Source organism: Agelaius phoeniceus, chromosome 3, assembly GCF_051311805.1.
Source record: "Agelaius phoeniceus isolate bAgePho1 chromosome 3, bAgePho1.hap1, whole genome shotgun sequence".
In the NCBI taxonomy this organism is placed as follows: Eukaryota; Metazoa; Chordata; class Aves; order Passeriformes; family Icteridae; genus Agelaius; species Agelaius phoeniceus.
The window spans coordinates 4,837,854-4,865,107 of NC_135267.1; the positions used below are offsets into that span (position 1 = coordinate 4,837,854).

Genomic DNA, 27,254 nt, shown 5'->3' on the forward strand with positions numbered 1-27,254 from the left:
AGATCTCTCTGAGTGGGGGAATTTCTCACTCCTCTGTTTCAAGGCTCCCACACATGATGCCACAGATACAGAGCAGTCAGCATTTCCTTTATAAAACATTTTTTAGAAAGATGTGCAACTCAGCAAAAAATCTCTGTTCTAGACTGAAATGTGACATATAAATGGCATGCCTGGGAGCACTGCTTCTCTTCCTTGTAAAAATGTTTCAGCCTGTGTTTGATGAATATACTTATGGCCTTTGTCAATTGAAGATTTTTGCCACATTCTTGAGCTGTGATTTCACAAACTAGATTCCCCTTCTGTCTGAGAGATACCATTTTAACAACATCTCCCTTTTTATTCTCCTCTCTGTTTCCTATCCTCACATCCTGAGCCTTCCCTTCACAGTTCTGCAGGGTATGGGACTGTACCTGTCCTGTAAAGAGATTATAGACAGGAATCTCTCCATGCCTGTAAAAATATATTAAGTACTAACACCATAAGATTTAGAGGGGAAAAAAATGCCCTTGCTCCCTAGAGACTTACTTCATCTGAATGCTGTGAAAATTTTGCATGCTTGAAAGATGTTTCAGCCCAAGGATGCAGGGAATTTGTTTTGGGATGAGGGGTTCAGATTGGCCATGGTTTGCTGCTGTACTTGGTATAGTCCTTGAGAGCAAACATCCTGGGCTTTCAGGGTGCTCATGGCCAGAGAGAAAGGATGAAAATACAGAGGGGAAAAGGAAGAGGTGGGATAATTGATTCACAAGGAATATGTAGGTAGGAGACAAACAAGTCTGTAAGCAGAGCCAGAACTCCAAGCCTGAAAACAGAACCTGAAATAAAATTTTCCTTTCCCTGGAGGTTGTGAAACTACAGGGTTGCAAAACCAAGGAGTAAAAAACTAGAAAATGCTACTAATGTTTTCTTTCAGTCCAATTCTGCGTGTACTTCATGTAGGTTTACACAGAATCATATTGATTATGTTTTCTGCAAGCAGGGCTTTGGAATTTTCTTAAATGTGTGTGCTAAATGGTTTGAGCCAGCCCCTGATTACAAGATTTTTGGCAAGGACTTTCTCTGTGCTACCCATTTTGTGGTCATTTGTGTTCCCATCCACAGCAGTTGCCAATGTCCACAGGCAGAAGTGAAACTGTTAAGTAGCTGAACCACTTCCCAAGTCACTTCATGGTTCTTATATTCCACACAAAATCGGTTTCAAGTGTCCCATTCTCACCACTCTGTCAAAATACACCAGAAAAAATATGTGTGTTCCTTAATCTCCCCCTTTTTTTTGTATCAATGCCTTGCAATGAGTGCTTATGAGAACAATGAGAGTCACAGAAGATCTCTGTGTAGGGTAGGGCTGTCATTATGATGAAGATTTCTTTTTCCTGCAATCTATTTCTCTGAAAGCCATTATTAGATCATATTATTGAAGCCCTTGCTAGGGAAACACCTTGCTTTTCCTTTTTCCAGGAACACCCACTGACTGAGAGAGGCACCACACTGTTACTCTTGTCAATAATGAAAGGGCATGGAAACCACAGTTTCAGGGCCTGAGCTGTTTTCCGGTGCAATCAGCTGAGAAGCTCTTAGTGACATCCAAGAGCATTAGATGGGCCCTGAGGGTGGAATTCACCTCTGTGCAGTGGGCTGCCTCTAAATGATCCACCATTTACATCCTTGCTCATGTCCTACTTGGAACATTTAAGAGACATTTTAAAGGTTCCCAGGCTGCAGACTTGCAGCTTTAGGAAGCAGCAGTGATGTTGTCATTGTGCTCAAGCCACAAAAGTTTCCACTCTGTTCTGAAATGTAAAAATATCCCCCTTGCTTTCTCCTTATGGATCTGAGGGAATGGTGCTTTGCTGGTCATTGCTAACTGATTTTTAGAGGGGAATATGAATGCAGAATGGAACTCATGGTGGACCTGGCAGTGATCTCAGAGCTCTTTTCCAACTTTAATAAATTCTGTGGTTCCATGACCTCTGGCTTCCTGCAGGTTGTGTTTGTGTAAGCAAAGCTTTCCTCTTGGATGGTGAGGAAGAGGTGAGTTTTCATACTCTAAACCTAACTGGGAGCAAAGCCAAGATGAAAAGAGGGAAAAGTGGTAACAGGGAGTCAGTGGAGGTAGTTCATGGTGTGTGGCTGCAGTTTGTCACCCTGATCACTGTTGTGGACAAGGTGGGGACTTGCAGGCCCTTTGTGCCATGACACACCTCAGTGATACTGATGGATATTTTTCCATTTCCATCAATCCTAGAACCCAGAAGGGTTTGTATTTGAAGGGACCTTAAAGCTCATCTTGTTCCAACCTCCTGCCATGGGCAAGGACAACTTCTACTATCCCAGGTTGCTCCTGGAAGCCCTGTCCAACCTGGGCTTGAATGCTTCCAGGGATGAAGCATTTTGTCATTCTTGTTTTCTTCAAAAAAACTCTCTTGTCCTCTTCAGTTCCATGAGGCAAAAATGGGAAAGATGGGGAGAGACTCTTTGCAAGGACAGGACAAAGGCTAATGGCTTCAAACTGAAAAAAGAGTAGGTTTACATTAGATATGAGGATGAAATTCTTCCCTGAGGGGATGGTGAGGCCCTGGCACAGGTTGCCCAGAGAAACTGTGAGTGTATCCCTGGAAATGTCCAAGGCCAGGCAGGACAGGGCTTGGAGAAATGTGGGATAGTGGAAGGAGTCCCTACCTATGGCAGGAGGTTGGAACAAGAAGATGTTCAAGGTCCCTTTCAACCCAGGCCATTCCATGATTCTGTGAAAACCAATCTGAGAAACAAAACTCAAGCCAAGTTGACATTCCTTTTGGCAAGTGATGTTGTCAGGCTGCCATTGACCAAAACAACCCTCTGCTTTTTTTTTCCCCAGACAGGACCATCCTGGTGGATGTGGCTCTTCCCCCTCTGAGAGGACTCTACATCCTGGGAACCCTCGAGTTCCCCAGCAGCTCCAGCAATGTCCTGAGTGCAGCCTGTGTCGTGGTGCTGGGGGGTGTGCTGAGAGTGGGTGAGTGAACAGCTCATTTTTGGGATGCCTGGGGTTTATTTCTGCTCTTGATAGGAAAAAAACAAAACTGTGTAGAATGACTTAAAGTGTCACCATAAACATGCTGTCCAAACTAATGCCCCGTGGCTATCTGGATATCTGCAGATGGGACACCCAGAATCCATGGGAAGCAGGATGATTATCCACTGGAGCTAATTACCTACTCCTTTAATGGCAACATGCTACAAATACTGCAATCTGCACCTCACTCCTGGTTTCACCGGGGCAGAGATTTTATCTGATATGTGTAAAAGACCTCCCTACTCCCTGTGGGGGTTGCTTTATGAGACAGTAATTCCTCAGGGCAGGATTTGCCCTAGTGTTCAGGCAATGCCTGGTGCCTATGGGCATTAACAGGACGCTTTTTGTGACACAGAAATATTTAAACCCAACATAAACAAAGTCATGAAGAATTCCCTGAATGCCTGCAAATCCTGCTGTGGTGTGAAACAGCTGGATTCAGCACACTTGTTCTTCTCATCCCTCTGTACAGATGAGCACCAGGACCACAGGAAGGTACCACCTTGCCCCTACTTCCAGCTGTTTCACAGTCCCCAAAGTCACCGGGGCTGTTCCACATTATTTACAACAATCAGGACTGGTGTTTTTCCACTCTGAAGTAATTGCTCACATAATTCCTTTTAAATATCAAGGTTTCTAAAGCCAGGCATTATATTTACTTACAGGAATCCTTAGGACGCAGGGATCACATTGTTGATCATTGCCTGACCTTTCTCAAGATTGGTTTCATGAACTTTAAAAAGAGAATTTGTTTGTGTAATCACCTCCTGAGGAAGTCTGCTTCAATATTTGTTTGTTGTTAATCTCAAGGGACTGTTTAGTTAATATAGTACTGGCCAAAAAAGTTATTTTGCTGTCTTGTGTTTTTCTTTGGAAAAAGAGGTTGGAAAGCTTAATCTGGGAGGTTAAAATATATATATACTTAAAAGACTGTCAGTCATTTCTTACTTAGACTCCTTTGCACTTTAAATACGGTTTCATATTGGTTTTAAGAAAAAGCATGTGTTCATTGCTAAAAACACTTATTAAAAAAACATTGAGGCACTTTGCTGCACAAACTCCCCTCCAGCACATCTGTGAGTAGTAATGATATTAAAAGCCAAACAGGTATTTGCAGCTGTTGAGTTGCAGTCCAGCATCTCCTGGAGAGCTGTCCTTGTTTCAGCTGTGAGATGATGGGTGGGTAGAGGCTCTGCAAGTCTCCCACATCTCATACTGGCTTCTCTGCCTGCATGTAGAGCTGGGAGTGCCTGTTTTTTCCTCCCTTCCCCTTTCCCTTCCCATGTGTTCGAGGCCCTACGGAAATGTCTTGGAGCCCATCTGTCCAACCCTGCCTGTTCCATGCCTGAAGGAAGGGTTTTGAAGCCCATCTGTCCAAGTCCACCACACCCTAAAGAAATCCTGACACAAAATAGGTAATGAGACAGTTTAGTAAACAGATTTAATAGATGTGGACATCAGCGTTCAGCATTGCCTGAGCAGGATCTCAGGTTGGCATCACGTGAGCCAAATCCCCAGGTCCTGCCTGTTGTGTAATTTCTCCATGCCCTATTTTCAGTGTAGAAATCTATAGCCACATGCTATTCCTTCTAATTTCATGGCCTGAGACAAAGACTGTCTGGTAAAGCTAGAGTATTTTGTTCCCTTGAACTCATAGAGAACAATGATCAGTTTAGAAATTCATCTTATCTGGTTTTGGTGTCCTCCAGAGCACTTGACTTCTTCTCTGCAGAGAGAAAACAAAGTCAGAAGGTTAAGTCATGACCATAAATGCTTGGAAAGAAATGATGATGGGAAATATGTAGCAAAGGGAAAAAAAATCAGTGTAAAATTGGAGTTTATCAACCATAACAAGAACCTAATTAATTTTATTGAAACAATAATTTACAGGCAAACTGGGATGAGAAAGTAGGGATGGTTGGGAAATCAGAATTTTTGGAACACCATTGACTGTGCAGGGTCAATCATTACCTTTCTCTTTAATGTATGATCACAATCCATGTGAATGATGATCTCTGGAAGATGTGAGATGATTTAAGATCCACAAAGAACTCTGTCAGAACTTTCAGAAAACCCAAAGGAAAATGTGTGGTTTTACCCACACAGGAATATCTCTGGGTGCTCCTAGACCTTTAATGTTGTTGGATCCAGGGAAACTTTCTGATTATTTCCACTTTCATAGTCCTACCCCTAAGGTAAGGAGTTTCTCTCTTTCACTTTATCCTTCAAAATCTTTTATTTTATGGTGATGTTTGCAGTAGTATTTTAGTAACACCATTTATTTCTATTTCTCTGTACTATGATATTGTAAATATTGGCTATTTTTCCAGCTTGTAAAAGGAAGTTTGAGGTTCAGAGAGAAAGTGAAGTGCTAGATATCTTTAGCACATCTGTGTCAAAGCAAGGTAAGAAGTGATGAGTTCAACATCTCACAGTTGTTTTTCCATTCTCAGCTAGGATGATTCTGTCCATTTTAACCCACAAGCATTAAAACTCAGGCAATATGTGCAGCAAATGCCCTGTTCCACTGCTGAGCAAAGCCCTCAGCTCCCAATAAAGCTGAAGGAAATGCTGAAGTTCACTTGGCACACATTGATCTGTTGGACTCATCCTGAACTAAACTGCACTCAGCTGCTCTTTGCTGGCAGGCTGCTTTTGCTTTTTATAGTAGAGCTTGCCAAGTAATTATCCAGATAGGATTTCTCTTTTTATTTCAACTTGTCACATTCTCTCCTTCACATATCTCCTGATGGCTGCTTGTCAGTCATGTCACTCATTGGAGGCAAGAAGCCTGAGGTCATCATTAGCTCATGGCTTGATTGTCTGGAGAGGCAACCCCAGACAATTCTAATGCCCCTTAACTTGCTCGTGGTGAGAGCTCTAATGCATTTATTCCCCCTCTTTTCCAGGAAGAACCCCCATACTAATTTGTCAAAGGACAAATCAGTGTATTTCATTAAATGGCCATGTGTTAGCAGTAAATAAAGAGCAGTAATTAGAGCACCAGTGAGTTTCACCAATTTACTGTCTTTTCCAACTTCTCTAGCACCTCTGTCGTGTGGGTCCCATCTTTGGCTGTGGGCTGAGTCCCACCCTGCAGTCACACACCATCCCTGCACAGCTGTCCAGCTTGTATGAAGAAGGGATTCTGCTGGCGTAACAAGATGTATTTTCATTCCGGATCACAGAAAAAAAGTGGTTTGAGAAGTTCATTGGACTGTTTGTATTCCCTTCAATGAACCCCTCAGCCTCTGCCTGTTTGGCTTTTACCCTTTCCAAGTCATTCAGTTTCTTTTAACTGATTGCTCCATGTAGGGAAGGGATTTGGTTCAAATGTTCAAGACATACAAATTTAGGTGTAATGTGGACATCAGCACATGAGCTGCTGTTCCAGTAAAGGTCTATCCAATATTACCAGTGGAGCCCCTGCAGTCAGGGGGACTGGTTGATAAAGGTATCTAGAGAAAATCTACATTAAAAAACCTGAATGTAGGTATTTGATTATCACTCAAAATGTGGTTCAGTTGTCTAATTATAAGGATTTTCTATCTTTCTGGGCACCCTAAGGTATCTCGCCCTGCCTGCAACTTCTTCTTAAAAGTCCCACTTTTCAGTCATTTATCCTTGTCTGGTATCTGCAATCCAAAAGAGGATTTGGAGGGCACAGGGACTCTCAGATCCCATCCTACGTGTCTCACCATTTATTCCTCATTCACCCCTACTTCTGGCTGTTGGTTTCTACTCCACAGCTGTGGTGATGTGGAGCTGAGGACTCCTGAAATCTTCTGTACGTTTGGCAGAAAGAGGCAATCAAGTGAGGTCTCCTTGTTTGGCTGCTATTCCAGGCTGCTTTCCAGAGTGCAGCCTGAACACCTGAAGGAAGCTCCAGAAGAAAACCAACAGTAGGTGCTGTCCAGCTGTCCATAGATCATGAATAAAAGTTCCTCAGACTTTCTGGTGAAAATATGACACAGTTTTCAAAATAGCTGGGTACTTAGAGTCCAAGAAGTTTTGGATTCAGGAAACAGAGATAGAGGAGATGGTCCCAGCAAGATACACAGCAAAGTCTGTTTGCCAGGTGAAGGGCAGAGATCTAGCTCAGAGATTTCGTTGCTCTTATATGCAACAGCTGTTGCAGAGTGTTATGTTGTGAAAAAAAGAGAAGGCTAGAAGGGAGGAAACACCCACTATTCTAGGAAAGAATTGAATGGGTTTTGCTATGGCACAAAACCCCAAACAATACAGCAAAAATCTGTCAGGAGGAACATCTGGAACAGAACTGAAATATGAAAACAATGGAAAATGCTTTTAAAACTCAACAAACTAGATCCAGACCACAGTCCAGGATAAATGAAAATCTGCGTAGGAAAAACACATCTTTATTTCTGTTCTCCTGTTTATTCCCTCCTTTTTTTCTCATAGTAGGTTTTCTCCTCTCCAGGAGATAAACCTGAAACCATTGTGCTAACAGATCTGTGTTACAATCTCAACATTTGCATCTCACACTTCTTCAGGCCCAGAATCAGTGGTGAATTTATTAACACATCGGGTTGTTTATTAACACGGGATTATCATAAATGATTGGGGTTTTTTTGCGCTGTGTAGTGCAATTGGAAGAACACATATTTGAGAGAGCCCCGCCTCTGTCTTTAGTGCCTCCTGACCTTTTCTGCACATCTCACCAGACATTTCCACCTTTTGGTAATTTCCAGGTTGCAAGTATCCTTTTTTCCTGGCTCTCTGCCAGCAGCATATTAATATTTCACTTTATGATCAATCAGGTTGCTCATCAAATTGCCAGGGCTTCCAGCTGGAATAGGAACATGAAAGGGGATCCATTTCCACTCGTCTCATGCAGGATGGGGAATTGGGCAGTTTGGTGTGGTCTTATGTAGGATTTGCTCACCACAGAAAAGTGGGACAAGAAATCTGAAGTTTTCACAATCAAAGTCCAAAGATGGACACTTAAAGCCCAGATCCTGCACTTATGTGCTGCAGAAATCATGATTCCTGTTGTTTGTGGCAAGTTGCTGTAGCCAACAAAATTACTTATTACAAGAGTTGTGATTTCATTGATTCTTCATAATGTTCTGAAACTTAGCCAGCTCTGGTGACTTGTGTGAATCAACTATTTTGGAGTCCCCTTATGAGTAAGCTGAAGTCGCTGCTGCTTCCATATATTCATTTTCATAGGCCATTCTGCTGGAATCTATTTAGACTTAGTGTGTATCTGAGACCTTACTCAGCTTTTCCCTTTGTTTTTCATTCTTCCCCATTCATTCCCAGAGAGATTCTTACTTTTTCAAGATCTCTTGCCTTATTATGTTCAATATTAGAGAATCACAGAATGGATAAAGTTGAAATGGATCACTGAAGGTCATCTTATCCAACCACCTTGCTCAAGCAGGGTCCCCTAGAGCATTCTTCACTTTTTTCCTAATTCTTCACTTCTAAATTCCTGCTGACTCTCCTAGAGCATCCTTGTAATTGTTCTCTCCAGTTGTGTCAGTTTATCTGCTTACTTTCAGCATCCTCACACAAGTTTGAGTCCCTAATAAAACATGGAATGCCACAGGGTTTGCAGGACCAGACCTGGCTGAGTCCATGTCCCCATTCCAGTCACTCAGGCTGTAAATTAGTGTGTGCCATGTTCCTGCAGCACTCGTGTAGTTTGTTAATCACAAAGGTTTGTGCTACTAAGCCAAGTGCCTTGGAGAAGCCAATTATATGATATCAAAGCTATTATCTTTATCAAATAGACCTGTAATCTCATTAGGAGACGATAACAAGGAAGTTTCACAGGACCTTTTTTTCCTATAAAAGCAGGTTGATTGGCATTAATTATATCATCCACCTTTAATGATTTATTAATTGTGTTCAGAGTTGGACATTCCATTTTTATTTATTTTTCCCCCAGAATCAGTGTCAAGTTGACAGGCCTGTAATTACCTGGGGCTCTTACTTTTATCTTTGTTTGAAATATTGGCACAATATTAGCTTTTTTCAAGGACTCTCAGACATCATGAGTTATTCTAAAATTATTGAAGAGTCCACCTTAATAGTCCAACGGGTTTCCTGTAAAACTCTCTGCTAGCACTTGGATTCAAGTTACTAAAATCCATTGATTTAAACTCATGGAACTGTTGATGGCAATAAGCAAGTATTAAGCCTATTTTTCTTCTAGATATTCTTAAAAGAAGCAGATTTTTTTTCTACTGATTGGTGACTACTGTGTTCTTTTGTGTCATTTACCAATTACAGTTTCCAGTCACTGAAGAATTTCTGTGAATATTATCTTCCCTTTTAAATTTTATTTTATTTTCCATTATAAATAGTTTTATTATGACCTTTGTTTCTCACTCTGACTGTATTTTTTATTTGTGTGTTTTTGGCTTTTTTTGAACAAAGGTATAATTTCTTAATATGTTGTGCATTTTTGGACTAAAATTTATGATTTTTAGCTAAATATAGATGTAAATCTTTTAAAGGAGGGAGAACTTCCAGTTCATGCTATGGAATCCCCATTTCCAATCCTTTGTATGTGATTGTTAAATCTGGAAGCCTACTTAAAAATGGTTTTAAAACTGAGCTGGGAATTGGATATATGAGATGGTTTTAACTGACTTAACTATAATAGTAAATGCTTTGTAACCAGGAGTAAAAAACATGAGAAATTGTGAAAGCCTATTTGGAAACAACCTAATTCCTGCTTTTCCTCTATTCAAAACACAGTTATGGGAGTTTAAACAAGGAAATCAAACCTGGTTTGGGTGGACAATGGACACTGAAAAATAATTCCATCCATGTCCCCAGAGAATAGAAGTGTTCACTAGTGTGAGATATATTAGATGGGGAACATGCAAGTCTTGTACTGTTTGCCTTTTACCTGAGAATTTAAATATCCTCAGTTATCCGTCAGACACTGGTGGGGAACAATTAATTGTTTTATTGATTTCACTTAAATAAAAAAAGGCTCTTAGAGCAAAGCGTTTCTTTAGGATACAAAATCAGCTCTCTTTTCCAAACTAGTAATTTTTAAATATTAAAAGAACATGACAGGCCAGCTAATTTTGTACAGATACATATATATATATTTTAGTTCTACATCTGCTGCAGTTTTCTGTTGCATAATTGATTTAATCTCTAATTTTAAAGGAACGTTGAACTCCTTTACTGGACTCCGCATACATTTCTCCAGGGCAAAAACTGTCCTACTTTTTCCTCCTTAGTATCTGTTTAGTGCTGGGCCATTTTCCTCTGAAACTGTAAACTACCCCTGGTGAAAGAAATGAAGGCAAAGTTGGAATATAGTTTACTGTGCAGCTTTATCACCAAAATCTCTCGGGCACTTTCTTTTTCCCTAATTTTTTTTTCCTCAATCTTTCCATTTTTCTCATCCTTGCTGTATGGTTACCTTTCAACTGGTGAAGGAGCAAAAAGGCAAAAACTGGTTGAGAAAGGAAATATTAATTCAACCACTTAGTTATTTCTTTAAAATCAGATTCACACATATTCCCCCCCTAGTTTCCCTCCCGTTTTCAGCATCACAGAAGACATGGGTGCTTTTGTGGTGGGTTTGATGCTGTTTTGTCTTTATTGCAGGTTCTTTGCAACATCCCCTAGAAAGGGATTTAAAGCTGCTGTTCCTTCTTCGGGCTTCTGAAGGGATTTACTGTGATCGTCTGGAGGATATAAATGTGCACCCAGGGAGTATTGGTATGAAACCTGAATTCCACTTTTCATAGGAAACTAATTTTTATTAATACCCAAATCTACCACTGTTGAGACTGTTACTATGTTCTACAGATAAACCTCAAACAAAGGTACACAAATTTTACAGCTAACGTTTAATCTTCTGGGACATATCATCTCTATGAAAAGTTTCAGTATTTTGGATTTGTCCTCTGGTTTTGGATCCCTTTTCCAGAGGGGGAAAAAAAGTTCATAGTCCAGAAAGATTAATAATAGCCACATAATTTTTTGTACCTTTCATTCCTGGAGTTTTTACCTAAGTTTTCTACTTAGAATTTTTTTTTTTTTTATGGTAGATATTGTTGTCTACAATTTCTTCAATTCTAATTTGTGTCAATGAGACTTCTGTGGTAAAATCCCCTCTCTTGCCTGTACATGCAATGGTCATTTTACTTTATTGAGGACTTATTTATCCTTCACTTTATATTTTGAGTGAAGTTTTTGTGCTGTTCTTACACTTCTCATAAAATATAGAAACATACTTTAATAAAGATTTCCATATATTTAGTCATTTCTTCAGTTCTTCTCAAGCCTCTTTTTCTTTAACCTTTGAAATCCTCCTTCTGTTCTTTCTTTTTTTTTTCCCCAGGAGTTTATGGACAGGTGCAAATTTATAGTGCTTATCCTAAGATGCCTTGGACACATCTGGGAACTGATGTTGCTCCTGGCAATGAAAGGTGGTATTTTGGCTAAATATGCTTTCAAATATTAAATTTTGGCTCCTGTTGCTATGGGTTGTATTTAATATTCCTGTGAGTTGCATTATTCTTTCCCTTTGTGATGGGCTCTGTTTGAATTCTGTTTACATAGAAAAAAACAACCTAGGTAACAGAAAATTGCACCATGATGGGGAAGCTGATGATTTTTAAGGTCCCTTCCAACAGAAACTAACTTTAATTCTAAAGAAATCAAAATTCCAAGGATGAATCAAGCTGAGAATTCCCTTCCTTCCTTCCTTCCTTCCTTCCTTCCTTCCTTCCTTCCTTCCTTCCTTCCTTCCTTCCTTCCTTCCTTCCTTCCTTCCTTCCTTCCTTCCTTCCTTCCTTCCTTCCTTCCTTCCTTCCTTCCTTCCTTCCTTCCTTCCTTCCTTCCTTCCTTCCTTCCTTCCTTCCTTCCTTCCTTCCTTCCTTCCTTCCTTCCTTCCTTCCTTCCTTCCTTCCTTCCTTCCTTCCTTCCTTCCTTCCTTCCTTCCTTCCTTCCTTCCTTCCTTCCTTCCTTCCTTCCTTCCTTCCTTCCTTCCTTCCGCCACTTCCTTCCGCCACTTCCTTCCTTCCTTCCTTCCTTCCGCCACTTCCTTCCTTCCGCCACTTCCTTCCTTCCGCCACTTCCTTCCGCCACTTCCTTCCTTCCGCCACTTCCTTCCTTCCTTCCTTCCTTCCTTCCTTCCTTCCTTCCTTCCTTCCTTCCTTCCTTCCTTCCTTCCTTCCTTCCTTCCGCCACTTCCTTCCTTCCGCCACTTCCTTCCGCCACTTCCTTCCGCCACTTCCTTCCTTCCTTCCTTCCTTCCTTCCTTCCTTCCTTCCTTCCTTCCTTCCTTCCTTCCTTCCTTCCTTCCTTCCTTCCTTCCTTCCTTCCTTCCTTCCGCCACTTCCTTCCTTCCGCCACTTCCTTCCTTCCGCCACTTCCTTCCTTCCTTCCGCCACTTCCTTCCTTCCGCCACTTCCTTCCTTCCTTCCGCCACTTCCTTCCTTCCTTCCTTCCTTCCTTCCGCCACTTCCTTCCTTCCTTCCTTCCTTCCTTCCTTCCTTCCTTCCTTCCTTCCTTCCTTCCTTCCTTCCTTCCTTCCTTCCTTCCTTCCTTCCTTCCGCCACTTCCTTCCTTCCGCCACTTCCTTCCTTCCGCCACTTCCTTCCTTCCGCCACTTCCTTCCTTCCGCCACTTCCTTCCTTCCTTCCTTCCTTCCTTCCTTCCGCCACTTCCGCCACTTCCGCCACTTCCGCCACTTCCGCCACTTCCGCCACTTCCGCCACTTCCTTCCGCCACTTCCTTCCGCCACTTCCTTCCTTCCGCCACTTCCTTCCTTCCTTCCGCCACTTCCTTCCTTCCTTCCTTCCTTCCTTCCTTCCTTCCTTCCTTCCTTCCTTCCTTCCTTCCTTCCTTCCTTCCTTCCTTCCTTCCTTCCTTCCTTCCTTCCTTCCGCCACTTCCGCCACTTCCGCCACTTCCGCCACTTCCTTCCGCCACTTCCTTCCGCCACTTCCTTCCTTCCGCCACTTCCTTCCTTCCTTCCGCCACTTCCTTCCTTCTTTCCTTCCTTCCATGTTTCCTTCCTTCTTTTCTTCCTTCCATGTTTCCTTCCTTGTTTCCTTCCGCCGCTTCCTTCCTTGTTTCCTTGTTTCCTTCCCTGTTTCCTTCCTTCCTTGTTTCCTTCCTTGTTTCATTGTTTCCTTGTTTCCTTCCTTGTTTCCTTGTTTCCTTGTTTCCTTGTTTCCTTCCATGTTTCCTTCCTTCTTTTCTTCCTTCCATGTTTCCTTCCTTGTTTCCTTCCTTGTTTCCTTCCTTGTTTCCTTGTTTCCTTCCCTGTTTCCTTCCTTGTTTCCTTGTTTCCTTGCTTGTTTCCTTCCTTCTTTCTTTCCTTCTTTCCTTCTTTACTTCCTTCTTTCCTTCTTTCCTTCCTTCTTTCCTTCCTTGTTTCTGCCTTTCATCCAGGCCTAACAAAGCCTCATTGGAAGAGTTCCCATCAGGGTAGACGTGTCAGCGTTTAGGGAAATGATTGCAAAGATGAGCAGTGGAAGCACAAAGACCTCACCAGTAGAACTCATCTGTTGTGAGCCCTCTCAGAGCTGTGTGTTCAGTGCAGATTAATTGTTTAGGAATTGCTGATCCTGATCCAAACCCTGCAACTTTAGAATCACCCTCTGGAAATTCTTCTCCTTCCCTGACTGAGAAGGGAGATCAGAGTGAGCAGATTCTGAGTGAAGCATGCCAGTTAAACACTTGGATGAAATGGATCCAGGCTAGGTCTGGGTTACTGCCCAGATATTTTATGTGAAATATCATGAAGTGCTAAGATACAAGTGTTTGGAGTTAATGCATGCACATTAAATACAGCACAAAGAGTTGTTTCAGTTGTTAAAAGAAAGGGGGGAAAAAAACAAAAACAAAAAACAACCAAAACCAATGCCCTATTTTTTATTAAAAATCTACCAAAAGCCAGCTAAGAGTTAATGTGGTTGGATACAGGAAATAGGTAAAGCAGTGCTGGAATATGAAAGCTGAAGGAAAATGAAAGCTAAAGGAAGTGGATTTTATTGAAGGAGAGGAGCTGCTCTATATCATTTTCCAGTATGAATCAGCTCATCAGTACAGGAAGGACTTTCCTGCCATATCAGAAGAGATGCAGTGATTCCTAAAAAAAGAAAAAGAAAAAGAAGTAAAAAAAAAAAATTTAATAAATTTTTGTTGGATTTCTCTACTGAATATTCACACGTATTGTAGACTGTACGTGCTCATCTGGAACCTACTCATCTTTGAAAAATATTGGGAAAAGAGACTCTGGAAAAACTTGACAACATCCCTTGAGGAATCTCCTTTCTCTCTGCCCTTCTGTCACTCTATCCTGCATGTGAAGCATTGTCTGAATTCACTCAGTACCCTTTTTCCCCAATAATTCCCTGAGGAGTTTAGATCATCACCTGGCCAGCAGCAGTCACCCTGTCACAGGACAAGGTGTTTATCAAATAGAGATGAACATTGATCATTATGCATTTTGCTGTCACTAAGCACTTTTATTTTCCTTATGTGAAGCTAAAAATCCCCTGAACTTCTAATGCAACTTTGACTGTAAAAGGGGATCTTCAGTTCAAGATTAAAACAAATAAATGCAGGGCTCTGTGCAACGCTCAATAAAGTTTTAAGTGATGGTGCCTAGAGGATGTTGAGCTACTAAGGGCAGGATTCAGGTTCTAAACAGATGGTTTGGGCCCATTTGAGGTGTCTTTGGGCACTTCTGAGATGTTTTTGGGGTCCTTCCATGGCTGCACATTTGTCTCCAGGAGCACTTCAGGAGCCAGTCCTGTGTCCTGTCACATCTTCTGGCTGATGTTTTAGACACCCTGGGGTATCTCAGATAGCAAGAGGTGCTCTTGTTTAGGGAATCAAATCCTGCTCAGAGTGCCCAATCCAGAGAAGTGAATTGCTTTTCACCTACTACTGACTGCACCAACAAGCTCTGGTGGAAGCTTAGATGCCAAGTGCAGACAGCCCATGACCCTGCACATGGTTGTTGTCTAAATCCAAAGCTGACTTTCAGCTCTGCAGAATATTCCTGGCACCAAAAATGGTCTGATATGTCTTTTGGAGGCAGCTTGAGCTCTGAAATGCCGTGCTGGAACTGTATATGTTGTTAATCAATGGTGTGAAGTAGATGCTTCAGGATTAATTTCCTCCCACATATTTCAGACATCTGTTTTTGCAAAAAGCCCTAAAGGGGCTTTTCCTACAGCATAGCCTGTGGAGTTTTTTTCTTTTTTTTTTTTTTTTCTTTTCAGATCTCCCTGAGCAAAACTGTTCGTTTTTAATGAAATTTGTGAGCCTAACTCTTGTAAGTGTAATGACATTAAGTTTATATCATGGTGTTACAGGATTTTTGTGGAGGATGAAGTTGATTGGGATCAAGGTGGGGATATTGTGATCAGTTCTTCCTCCTATGAAGCCCACCAAGCTGAAGTAGTTACACTTAAAGAAGTCCATGGCCATAATATAAGAATTCATCAACACCTTCTGCACAGGCACATTGGTAAGGAATTTTTCTTTCCTTTTTTTGAGAGTTTTCTTCTGAAGTATTGACTTTCCATTTCATATCTCAACAGGAACAATTCTACTTCCTTCTGGTGTCTCCATTTCTTTCACCATATACTTTTTTAGCTTGCTGATTCTAACATGAATTTCTGTGAATATAATCAATTCACTGCTGAATTGTTTGGGAAAACTTTCTGGTGTTTCAAGTTGAGATGGTTCACAGACAGAGAAAGTAATTTTTCCTCTTTAAAGGAAAAAAGAAATGTAGGATTTTAGGCCCTTTCTACAATTTCTATGGTATGTCAAAACCCTGAAAAATAATTAAACCCCATCCTTTTTTTCAAATTCAAAAATAATCATATTCATAAAGTTTAAAATACAAAATTTTATCAATTCCATGGTATGAAAACAATGTATTTATAAATTAATATCGAAATAAACATGAAATCTGCTATTTTCTCTGTAGACTGCATGGGATCTATGTTTTTGTGGAAAAATGGATGCAGTGTTAATACATATTTACTTTTATTTCAGCCTATATAGTAAATTTATTACCATCTATTTAACAAAAGCAAAAGAATTTCATTAACAGTTCAAATTCTGAACCTCCAAACTAAGGATTTTTCTTGTGCACATCCATATTTTTTAAATTTGATCTTTATTCCAGCCAGTAGGCCCAGAAATTAGTGTAATGGATAAAAAGATCCAGAAATATCATGTTTTAAATGGTGAATGTTTAAATGTCTGAGCCAGTAATCAAAGCTTCTCTTGGAACTGAGCTCTGTTCTGCAATTATCCACAGTGTTAATCAACAGTAGCCTGCATGGCACGGTTTTTTATGACAATTGCATTTTTCAAACAAAATGTGCAGCTCAAAGCATAGAACATCTCAACTTTATTTCCAGTAGTTTATGCATTTTAGGCCTTTCTTTTTAGATGATGTAGATACAATTAATGTATCATGAGGGGAAATTGAGTAATGCAGCAGTTGTTAGATACAGCTGAAAAAAAAAAAGTACTGATGGAAAAATTAATGGGGAAATACCGAGTTTCACCTTGGCAAATGTAGATACTTGCAGGAAATGTTCCCACATGAACCAGTCACTCTCAGCTCCCTGGATAATTAAAGCAGAAAAATACATGCAATACATACTTCTCACTCGTATTTTATCTGCCCCTAAAGCAGGTATATAAAATACACAAGAAATTGCACTTGAGATTTGCCTATTGCTCTCTGCCATGCATAAAACCAGTCTGGATAACTAAATCACATCTGCACGTGTCTAAAATCACCTGAGATTAATCCAAGCTAGACAGCTGCACAAACTTGAGCAAAAGTCTCCTTCAGAAAGGCACTGAAAAAAATGTTTTAAAATCCTCTTAGAAAGCACACACAAGCAAGACTCTGTAGCAAAAAGGGTTTTGGCATTGACATTAGTCTGATCCTGAGGAAAATTCATGGAGATCAACTCTGCAGTGTGCTGAAGAGTAACTCCAGCACAGAGAGCTTGGAAAAAATGAAGTGTGAACCTGTTCATTGCTTTGGCACCTGCACACCTCAGGGGAAAGGTTTAGCACCTTCTTGTTCTAAAAAACAAGATGTCTTGGTAAAATATAAGCACACAGTGAATATTTGATGGGCAGGTGGCCTTTCTGGTTTTGTGTCGACGCACGCAGATTGTGCTGGGGGTGAAACACACCTGAATGTCAGTGCAGATTCTGCAGAGGAGCTGTCAGGATTTGTGTCCCTCAAAGCACTGGCTAATAGCTATGATAGACACTTATCACATTTGCTTTCTTGCTTTTCCCAGGGCGTCCCCATGACACAGGAGATGGAAGAACCATCCCTTTGGCCGCGGAGGTTGGGCTCCTCACACGGAACGTGCAGATCCAGTCCGATGTGGCTTGTGCTGGGAGGATGCTGGTGGGACACTTCACAGACTCCACTGGGATGGAGTTTGAAGGTAGCTGAGATTCACCTGTCCTCAGCAAGCACACTGGTTTTGCCCAAGAAAGAGGTGCAGCAACATGTGAATTCATTCACATGAAAGTCAGAACAAACTGACTGTCAGCAAGTATGAAACATGAACGCCACTAAAAACTCATAAATATGGAAGATATTTTAGGAAGGGTGCTGTGTGCTTTGTAAGGTTTTACTGTGTGTTTGTATATATTTATTAACAAATACCCATCACAACAGTACACTGACAAAGTACCTGCTGTTATACATCTGACTGCTGTTAACGTGGTTGTCCTTACCTGTTCTTATGTAATACAAATGTTCATTTCACTCAATTTCTCTCATTGCAGGTGCTCTTCAACTCTTAAATGTTCAATTTTTTAATTTTGGGCCTCCTCAGCTTTCTGCCATTGAATTCAGGAATGTATCCCAGGGGTCTTCAGTGGTGTCATCCAGCATTAGTGGCAGCTGTGGAGCTGGCATTAAAGCAGTCGAGAGCAGTGGGATCTTGTTGCATGATAATGTGGTGTTCAACACCACTGGACCTGGCATTGATTTGGAAGGGAAAAATCACTCTCTCATCAGGAGCCTTGTTATTCTGAGCAGGCAGCCAGCAGGTTCATTAAACTGGGTTGCTGGCATCAAGGTGAACCTGGCCACCGATGTCTCCCTTCATGGCAATGCTGTGGCAGGATCCGAGAGGATTGGCTTCCATGTCAGGGGCCAGGAGTGCTCACTAGCTGGAGAATGTTGCAGTGGAAATGTGGCCCATTCGAGTCTCCACGGCGTTCACCTGTACCAGGAAGATGGATATCAGACCTGCACTAGAATCACAGGTTTTCTATCCTTTAAGAATTATGACTATGGTGTCATGCTCCACCTTGGAGGCAGCGTTATTGTGGAAAATGTGGTGCTGGTGGACAACACTGTGGGACTCCTGGCAATGGTGCACTGTGCCTACACTGAGCAATGCTACACAGGGAAAAAATTCATAGAACTTAAAAACTCCATCATTGTTGCAACAAGCTCAACTTTTGACTGCCTCAGAGACAGGATCCAGCCTCACTCAGCTGATCCAACAGCCCAGGACCGACCCCCACGTTACCCTCTAAGAGGCCATGTTGGGATTTTATGGCCCACGTTTAGCACCGCTCCCAGCCAAAGGCCAGAGCATCCCTGGCACAAAACTGGGCATTGTCCAAAAGCCCTGGGAATCATGAAGCTGAAAGGTTGGTTTTCTGCCTCCACTGGCCACACTGTTCTGTCACTGCCTTTCTTTACTCATTTCATTTTTTCCAATTGAGGTTTTAGCCTCCCACAGATGGACTGTTGGAGAAATCAGAGTCTCAGTGAAATTGATAGCACAATTCTTCTACAACTTGATACAGTTTAATTAAGAAAAACATATTATTTGATATTTTTTACTTCCTGCATCTACTGCAGGATAATTGTTGCCCCTATAAGCTGTGTCTGCCCCATGCCTGGAGATATTCAGGGTTGGGTTGGATGGGGCTTGAATCAGCCTGGGATGGTGGAAGATGTCCCTGCCCATAGCAGAGGAGTGGAATGAGATGATATTTAAGGTCCTTTCCAATTCAAACCATTCTTGGATTCTGTGATTCCATGATAATAATGTCTCGTGCTAACCCATAGATTCTACCTCACACATACCTTCCTTCTGTGTTACTTTTCCAATTGATTCATCTCTCTGACCCACAGCTGCCTCTACCTAAATAAAGATACCAAATCTGAGAAGTGAATATCACACTTTGGATAGAGTTGTCACAGAACATAAGAACTACAACTCACAGAAGCAGTTATGACCTTTATTGGTATAAGAGCTTGCACTTGAGGAATAGAAGTCTGTTAGGTATCTTGGATCTTTGTTTCAAATGAATTTTTCAGTCCCCAGAGCAATATTTGAATATAGCAGAGCCCTGATAGCTGATTGCAATGGTGGGATCTAAATACCTGATTGCTTTTCATGTCTTTACTCCTCACTGCTCTTTACTTTTGCAAGAAAATTCATTATCCCCTTTTTACTGAGGAGTAAGAGAGATCGAAGAAGACAAATAGACTTGCACAGAGTCTCACAAAAAATTCATGGCACAATATGGATTTTGGAGCTGCATAAGAGTTGAGTGACAGAGCCAAGTATGTGTCATCACACCCTGCTTGTTTTATATTAATCTCTGGCAAGTAGAAAAATCATCCAAGGCAGGTTGTTATTTAACTGGTTCTTACTCATTCAAATGAAAACATATTACATATTCTTTCTTTTTGTTTTCTCTCTCAGTTTCTGCAATATCATTTCCTATGGTGTGACTTGGTTTGTATCAACTCAGGATATAAATTAGCTACAGAGTATTCTAAAGACACGTGAAGATCCATGAACAATGCTATTAGTCTGATTTAAAAATAATTTGCCCTGATATATATGGGGGGCATGTTAATATGGAAAACATCACATGAAAAAAGACAAATTTCTTATCTCTAGTTATGGCATTCTTTTAACCATTTTTCCTTGCTTGATCTTCTCTTAATCCCCGGCAGAAGTCACCTTTACTGGTTTTACACAGAGCTGCTTCAGTGAGGACAGGGATGTCTGTATCATGTCAAATGCTGATCATTTAGGCATCATGCCTCTCATCACAGCAGAGACATCAAGGATGTTACATGTCAGTGAGAAGGACAAGTTCTACTTTCATCCAACGAGGTAAAATGCTTCATTCTGAGCTATCTTAAAAAAAAAAAAAAAAAAAAAAAACAAAAAAAAAAAAAAAAAAAAAACCCAAACACCTACAGCTTTGGAACTATCCTCCCCTCATATCTGCTTTTGTATTGCTCCTGTCTGACAAAAATGAACAAGCTCTGACATCAAGCAAACATGCACAGAAAAACTCAAATATAGAGAAAAAAATGGAAAAACACCATCAAATTTAGTTTAGGGCAATCTTTTTTAATTTGAGTTTTGAATTCCATCAAGGTGCATCTCCGGATGAATCCTCTTGCATTTCTTCTTTTCCTGACATTTGTGTAGCAAAACAAGCCTCACATATCCCATTTCCTAAACCCCCATCCTGAGCATCTCTGACTTCTCAGCCTCAGGCTTCAGAAAATGTCAGGACCTCCAGGAAAAAAACCCTGAGACAGGGAATGTCCTTTTGGTCGGGGAAGCGTGGCTTGATTTGTGCCTGCGAGATCACATCAGAAATGTTGATCAGTACCAGGCAGGCTGTGAGATGTCAAATGATTGCCAGAACTGCTCCTGCCCAGGGAGAATATCATCTGTGAGTGTTGAGGAGGGAGGGGAGAACTTCATCTGTAACCTTAAGTCACTGCTGGTTGCAGTGGTTTAGACATACCACATCCAATGGAAACCACATGCCTATTTATTTATTGCAGTCACTGAACATGATGCAGAGGCTATGTCAGGAAAGCCTTGAAGTAGCAAAAAAAAATTCCAGCATGGACTCCACTTGCCAGTCAAAAATAATTGGAGGTGTCCCGCACTGCTATGTTTAGAGCCCCTCCAGCCTTCTGCCAGAATTTCTTATTTTATTCTATATTTTTGCTTTTTGCTCTGGGCATTAGTTTGCGTGTAGATTTCTGAGCCCTGTCCAGCTTGTCAGCTCCCATTATGTTTCACTCTTGTATCCATCCCACAATATTCTGCTGGTAGGGACCTGCTGAAAGAGCTGGTGGTTTTCAAATGTGAGGAATCCACGTGGATCACTGAATGCTGCCTTGGGAGGCTGCTGAGCCTCTGAGGGTGGTTACATCTCCCAGTGCTCCTCATGCAATATCTGCATGCATGCATTTAATCCACCTTTGCAGCTGCTGAGCTTGATCCAGGATGTGGCTGCATTGTTCTGCTTCAGCATCCTGAAGGGATATCTTGATGGATTTGTCCTGTCAAAGAGAAGATGAGCATTGCCTTGGAGCAAGAAAGGAAATAGAAATATCAGAGAATATAGCAAATCCATGAAGAACTTTGCTTGTCCTACTGGTAGACCTAACCAGCAGAAATGCTGATGTGATGAGAGATGGTCAAGAACTGAACTGTCAGGATCAGAGGAGTCTTTGTTCTCTGCCTCTTTTGAGCTTGGTTGACTGGGGGAATTGGCCTTTTTATTCCTCTGCCCTTACTGCAAGTCTCTGCCTATAACTATTTGCCCCATTCAGGGTACCAGAAATTGTTTTTTCTCAGCCTGAGACCAAATAATTCTGCATTTTCTTCAAGGTTTAATGTGTAGTAATCTGAAAATATCTCCAAGGACTTTTCTGGAGTACAAGTCTTTTTATTGTATTGAATTCTGCCATGGGTGTGAGATGCTCAGTTCACCAGTTCCTTTAAGCTGTGTTGAACCTTTAGTCAATCTGCAATTCAGCTCACTACATGCTAGTGTTTCAAAAATTAGGCATGTTATTTAAACACACTGAACTCCTTCTATAGTCAATATTGATCCTTGTTTAGGACATTATTAATCTCAACTCTTATATTTGTCTCAGTGAGATGAGTTTCTCTCAACACCCCTGTTTTGTTACAGGTACATTCCTCTGTGGCAGCCAGTAGTTAATGACTTACATAGAAATTTATAGGCTTTTCTGGCTGTTCCAAGCCACTAATAATAATGTTACCTTTCCTACTACCCAGTGGACAAACCTCTGAAGACACCATGCTCCCTGAAAAGAGATGCAAAGGCTCAAGGAAAGCCCTTTTCAAGGATTTGGATGGAGGTGTCCTGCATCTGGAGCCCCCTGTCTCTGTTTTCCCCAAGTCAGAGTTTGAATGGACACAGTTCTACTCAGAAGCTGGTAAGTGCCTGTGCTGGAGGGAGTGTTTGCAAAATCATGCAGAAACTTGAACCATGAGATGTGACTTCCATTGAGATCTGCAGCTGAGGCTGAGGTCATGGTAGTCCCAGTCTGTGTGATTCCTTTCCAGGCAGGATGTAGGGAATTGTGCTGTGCAGCTTTGTGCCCACCAGTGCCACTCTGCCTTCTTGCAGTATCATTTCACCCCGCATCCTTAGCCTCTCTAGGGTCTGACTCACTAGACTGGGTGGTAGAAAAGCTCTTCCCTGTGAGGGTGCTGAGGCCCTGGCACAGGTTTCACAGAGAAGCTGTGGCTGTCCCTTGATCCCTGGAAGTGTCCAAGGCCAGGTTGGACAGGGCTTGGAGCAACCTGAGATAGTAAAAGGTGTCCCTGCCCATGGCAGGGGGTGAAATGGGATATCTTTGAGGTCCCTTCCAACCCTAACCATTCCATGATTGGTGATTCTACCTGCCCTTTGCAAAGTCCTCTGAGAGCATTGAGGGGCACACGCCATAAAAACACCACAAAACTTCAAAATAATACCAATAATTGGCCCTGCAAAGATTTTCATCTGCATCCCACTGAGGAGATAATCAAGCTGAAAACCCACTCCAGAAGTTTGACGACCCCTCTCTGTTTAAAAAAGGCCCATTCTGCTCAGTAACCACTTTCTGAAGGCTCCCACAGCAAGGCTCCATTCTCATCCTGATTAAAACTCAGCTCTCTGATTCCAAATAAACTCTTTAATTACAATTAGCATTCCCTGTGCCTGCTGCTGATGGTGGCCATTTTGCTGTAGAGATGCATCGTTTGTAACTCTGCTGGTACGGGAGACTGATGGGAGGGACTGTAATTAATCCTGTTTTCCTTCACACTCTAAAACTGATTAAACACAAGAAGAACTTTAATCTTTAAACAAAATGTGCAAGGCTTTTCCTCTAAGGATCCTGCTCTAGCTGGCTGCTTACAGGGTTGATTTATGTGTTGTCTAGATGCAATCACTGATTTTTATTGTACCTTTTCCACCCTAATTATGAATCACATCCAAGCACTAATGCTCTGGTACTATTACCACTTAGCACCTGCATATTAATGAATACATTTGCATACAAAACCTGGATTTTATTCAGATTCCCACCATTTTTAGCACATCCTAGCACACAGTCATAGGTATAAGAGGAATCCCTACCATCTAAAGTGCGCTGAGGGCACAACCTTTACTCCCTAGGGTTTATCTCCTTGTGAAATGGAGGTAACAGCATATGATAAATGTTGCCTGCCTCTGAAGCTATGACAAAATTGCTGTGTTCTCTTTTTGCTGCCCAAATCTGAATGGGGATTTTTTTTCCCCTTCCCTTCACAAATGTGTGTTAAATTCCTCTGCATTTCCCATTCTGACCTATGGTTCCTTTTGTGGCTGACATTTGAAATGGCACAACTTGATGATAAGGTGAATTCATGGTCATCTTCTTCTCTTTCTGGAAAGCTGCAGCACTGAGTATTTTTCACAGTGCAATGAAGGCTCCCAGGATAGACAAACTGGAGAAGAAGCTCAACTTTCCTGCTCCCACTCATCTCCTGCAGCAGGACCAGAGCAATTATCATCCTTCCTGTGCTGGGCAGTGATGAGGCCAAACCTCGAGTCCCATGTTCAGTTTGAGCTCTTCACTGCAAGAAAGACATTGAGGGGCTGGAGTGGGTCCCCAGAAGGGAAAGGAGCTGGGGAAGGGTCTGGAATATAAATCCCATGAGGAGCAGCTGTGGGAGCTGAGGTTCCTTATCTGGAGAAAAGAAGGCTCAGGGGGACTCTCTACAACTCCCTGAAAAGAAGGATTGGCCTCTTCTCCCAGGAAATTAGTGATAAGTCAGGGGGAAATACCCTCAAGTTGCACCAGGAAAAATTCAGGTTGGATATTATGAAAAATTTCTTTCCAGAAAGGATGGCCAGACATTAAAACAGGCTTCCCAGGACAGGGGTGAGGCCACCATCCCTGGAATCATTAAAAAGAAATGATGAAAGAAAGAAAGAAAGAAGAAAGAAAACCAAGATGTGACCCTTTGTGATATGGTTTAGTGGGCATGGTGGCATTCACTCATTCATCATGGGCTTGATGACCTTGAAGGCCTTTTCAAGACTTAATGATTCTGTAGGGACAGATTCCCCTTTGGTGTGACAATGCTTCAAGGCCTGTGAAGATGGTGGTGTTGTCACAGAATTATAGAATCATGGAATGGCTTGGAAGGGGCATTGGAATGGGATGATCTTTCAGATCCCTTCCAACCCAAACCAGTCTGTGATTGTGTGATTCTGTGATAAACATAAATATTTATGTTCACTTCAAGCTTCCAGTTTGGCCAACCAGATTGAAATTGCTGTCCCTCAGCCATTTTCAGATACTCTGATTACTCTGTGGGGAGCAAACCAAAACACTCAGTAGACTTCAGGGACAAAAAAAACCATGGAAATATTTTATAAAAATAAGGAATATCACAGGGAAGAGGTTGTGAAAGACATAACTGGGGCACAAGGGATCATTCAGAATTATATTGGTGTTCCTGGATTCACATGGTGTCTTTTATTGAAGATATAATTGATACAGAATTTGTGAAATTTATTATTTCTATACCCACATTTTTCCCCATTTGTTTTCCCAAACTTTTACCCACTGAGTTTGCTCTTTGTTCATAAACCAAGGTTTTTATTGTGACTCTCTGAAGAAGCAGAATTGTTCACTTCAAAATGAAATTTTAGTTTTCTGGATAAACCGCAGAAATTTAGAAAAAAAGAATAAAACAGGAGGGAACAGATCCAAGATTTTTGTTGCTATTATTATTTCTTCTGCAAGAAAAAAGGAGTAACAACAAAAGTGGGTTTGAGTCCAACAAAGCATAATTACTTTTTAATGTGAGAGTCCTTTTTAATCTTTTTTTTGTCTTTTAAATATAATGCTGCAAAAGTTTAAAATTAAATGTTTTCCAACACCCTCCTCCCTAAATAATTTATGAGGAACTTTCAAAGTACCATTTTTTGAATTATCCAAAACAATTTAATGAGTTTAACATGAATTTGTAATTATTTAAATCTCTTTGAGCTGCCATTTTTGGATGACAAAATGTTTTTCTCCTAAAACTCATGTCTAGAGCAAGCCTCTTGCAAAAGAGCTTGGGGACAGGCCTGGAGCACTAAATGGTTCCATGATAGAGGAAATACCAGAATCATAAGCTGTACAGCAGAATTAGCTATAAACACGAGTGTCTTGTTGGGGAATTTAGGACAAGTGAACAGTTTGTGTACTCAGCTGATTCCTATGTCCAGGTTAAAACCCCAGCTCCACGAAGGGCAGCTGATTCAACCATCCTTGTGTAGTTAAAGGATCAGCCAGTTGCTGGCTTTTGCAGTGTTCATAAGACTGTTATCACAGTTCCTAAATCTGTAATCTGAGATGACTCCCAGAGCCATCGAAGTTCATTGTCTTCCCTTGGTGGAAATGTAGCTGAGGACCTGAAACTGGTAGAAGATCCAGCTATCTCCACTTCTGTTGTCTCCAGTGTTGTCATAGAATTTTGGAATGGTTTGGGTTGGAAAGGACCTCAAAGGTCATCGGATTCCATCTCTTGTCATGGGCAGGATCAATTTCCACTGGAGTTCACTAATGTCCCCTCCACTGAGCAAAGAGAGATTGACTCATTGCATGGGTAATACACAGAAACGGGGAGATGAAACCAAGGCTTTCAAGTTTTAGTCTTGAGCCTGCAGACTTATATTTTCTTCCTGCTGACAGATATATTCTAGGCATAACTTAAGGCAATTTGGACTGAATAATCACAAAATCATAAAGCAGATCAGGTTGGAAATAGACTCAAAAGCTCATCCAGTCCACCCTTCTGTGGGAAAGGAACATTATGTGGCACCCTGTCCAACTGCATTTTGAAAACTTCAAAATGAGGATGTGATGGAGACTCCACCATGTCCCTGAGGAGGTTGTTCCAATAAATCACAGAATGGTTTGGCTTGGAAGGAACCTTAAAGATCACTTTGTTCCATCCTCCTGCCATGGGCATGGACACCTTCCACCATCACAGCTTGCTCCAAGCCCTGTCCAACCTGGCCGTGGACACTTGCAGGGATGGGACAACTACAACACCCATGATTGCTACCACTGTGAAAAAAACTTATTTCTTATATTGAGATGAGACCTTTCCTGGTGCAAGCAGTACCTGCAGCCCATTGACTTCCCCATGTGTCTCCTTGAGAAGAAAGAGTCTCATCCTCCTTGTAGCTTCCCTGTAAGTCCCGGAATGTTGTGATAGGATTCTCTCCTGAGTCTTGTCTCCTCCAGGGAGAACACACCTAATCCTTCAGCCTTTCCCCATAGGTGAGGTTCCCCAGCCTTTTCACCAACTTCAGTCCTTCCTTCAATCCTGTCTGATTCTGGTTTACTGGGGTATGATGAAGCCCTGGACTATCTAATGTATATTCGTGAAAATTTTTATTTCTCTTGTAAACATGTGCTCCTTACATTTTGTGTGAATAATTGAATTTATTTTCTCCTTTACAACCTGATGAATCCTTGTAAATTCTTTGGATACAGTAGAAGAATCAGTGAAATTTAGGTCCATAATACCTCTGTGGGATGGGTATTTATTTTGACACTAGTTTTCCAGGAAGAGGAGAGAATTTGTGACTCGCCCAAGGTCAGTCATTGAATTAAAAATTTTCCTTCCAGATCCCTGACAGCCAGACTCTGAATCTAAAAACACCCCATCCTGTTAAAGCAGGTGGAACTTTATGGTTGCATGGACTAGAATAAACCCAAAGTGCATTTTACATAGCACTTTTTACTAAAAAAAATATTCCTGGACTATATTTTGGGACATCACTGAACATTTAAATTCTGGCTACAGTTATAAAGAAACAAACAAAAAATT

The 27,254-nt window shown here is 41.4% G+C and overlaps 1 protein-coding gene across 1 annotated transcript in view; it reads left to right on the plus strand.

Moving 5' to 3' along the window:
* PKHD1 (PKHD1 ciliary IPT domain containing fibrocystin/polyductin) overlaps nucleotides 1–27,254 on the plus strand; it is a 237,640-nt gene that overhangs the window by 147,653 nt on the left and 62,733 nt on the right. The window contains exons 51-58 of the mRNA XM_054630011.2: nucleotides 2,858–2,995; nucleotides 10,658–10,771; nucleotides 11,397–11,484; nucleotides 15,390–15,544; nucleotides 17,358–17,510; nucleotides 17,857–18,735; nucleotides 20,060–20,222; nucleotides 22,164–22,324. Coding sequence (XP_054485986.2) covers nucleotides 2,858–2,995; nucleotides 10,658–10,771; nucleotides 11,397–11,484; nucleotides 15,390–15,544; nucleotides 17,358–17,510; nucleotides 17,857–18,735; nucleotides 20,060–20,222; nucleotides 22,164–22,324 — 1,851 coding nt within the window. The remainder of the gene's footprint in view (nucleotides 1–2,857; nucleotides 2,996–10,657; nucleotides 10,772–11,396; nucleotides 11,485–15,389; nucleotides 15,545–17,357; nucleotides 17,511–17,856; nucleotides 18,736–20,059; nucleotides 20,223–22,163; nucleotides 22,325–27,254) is intronic.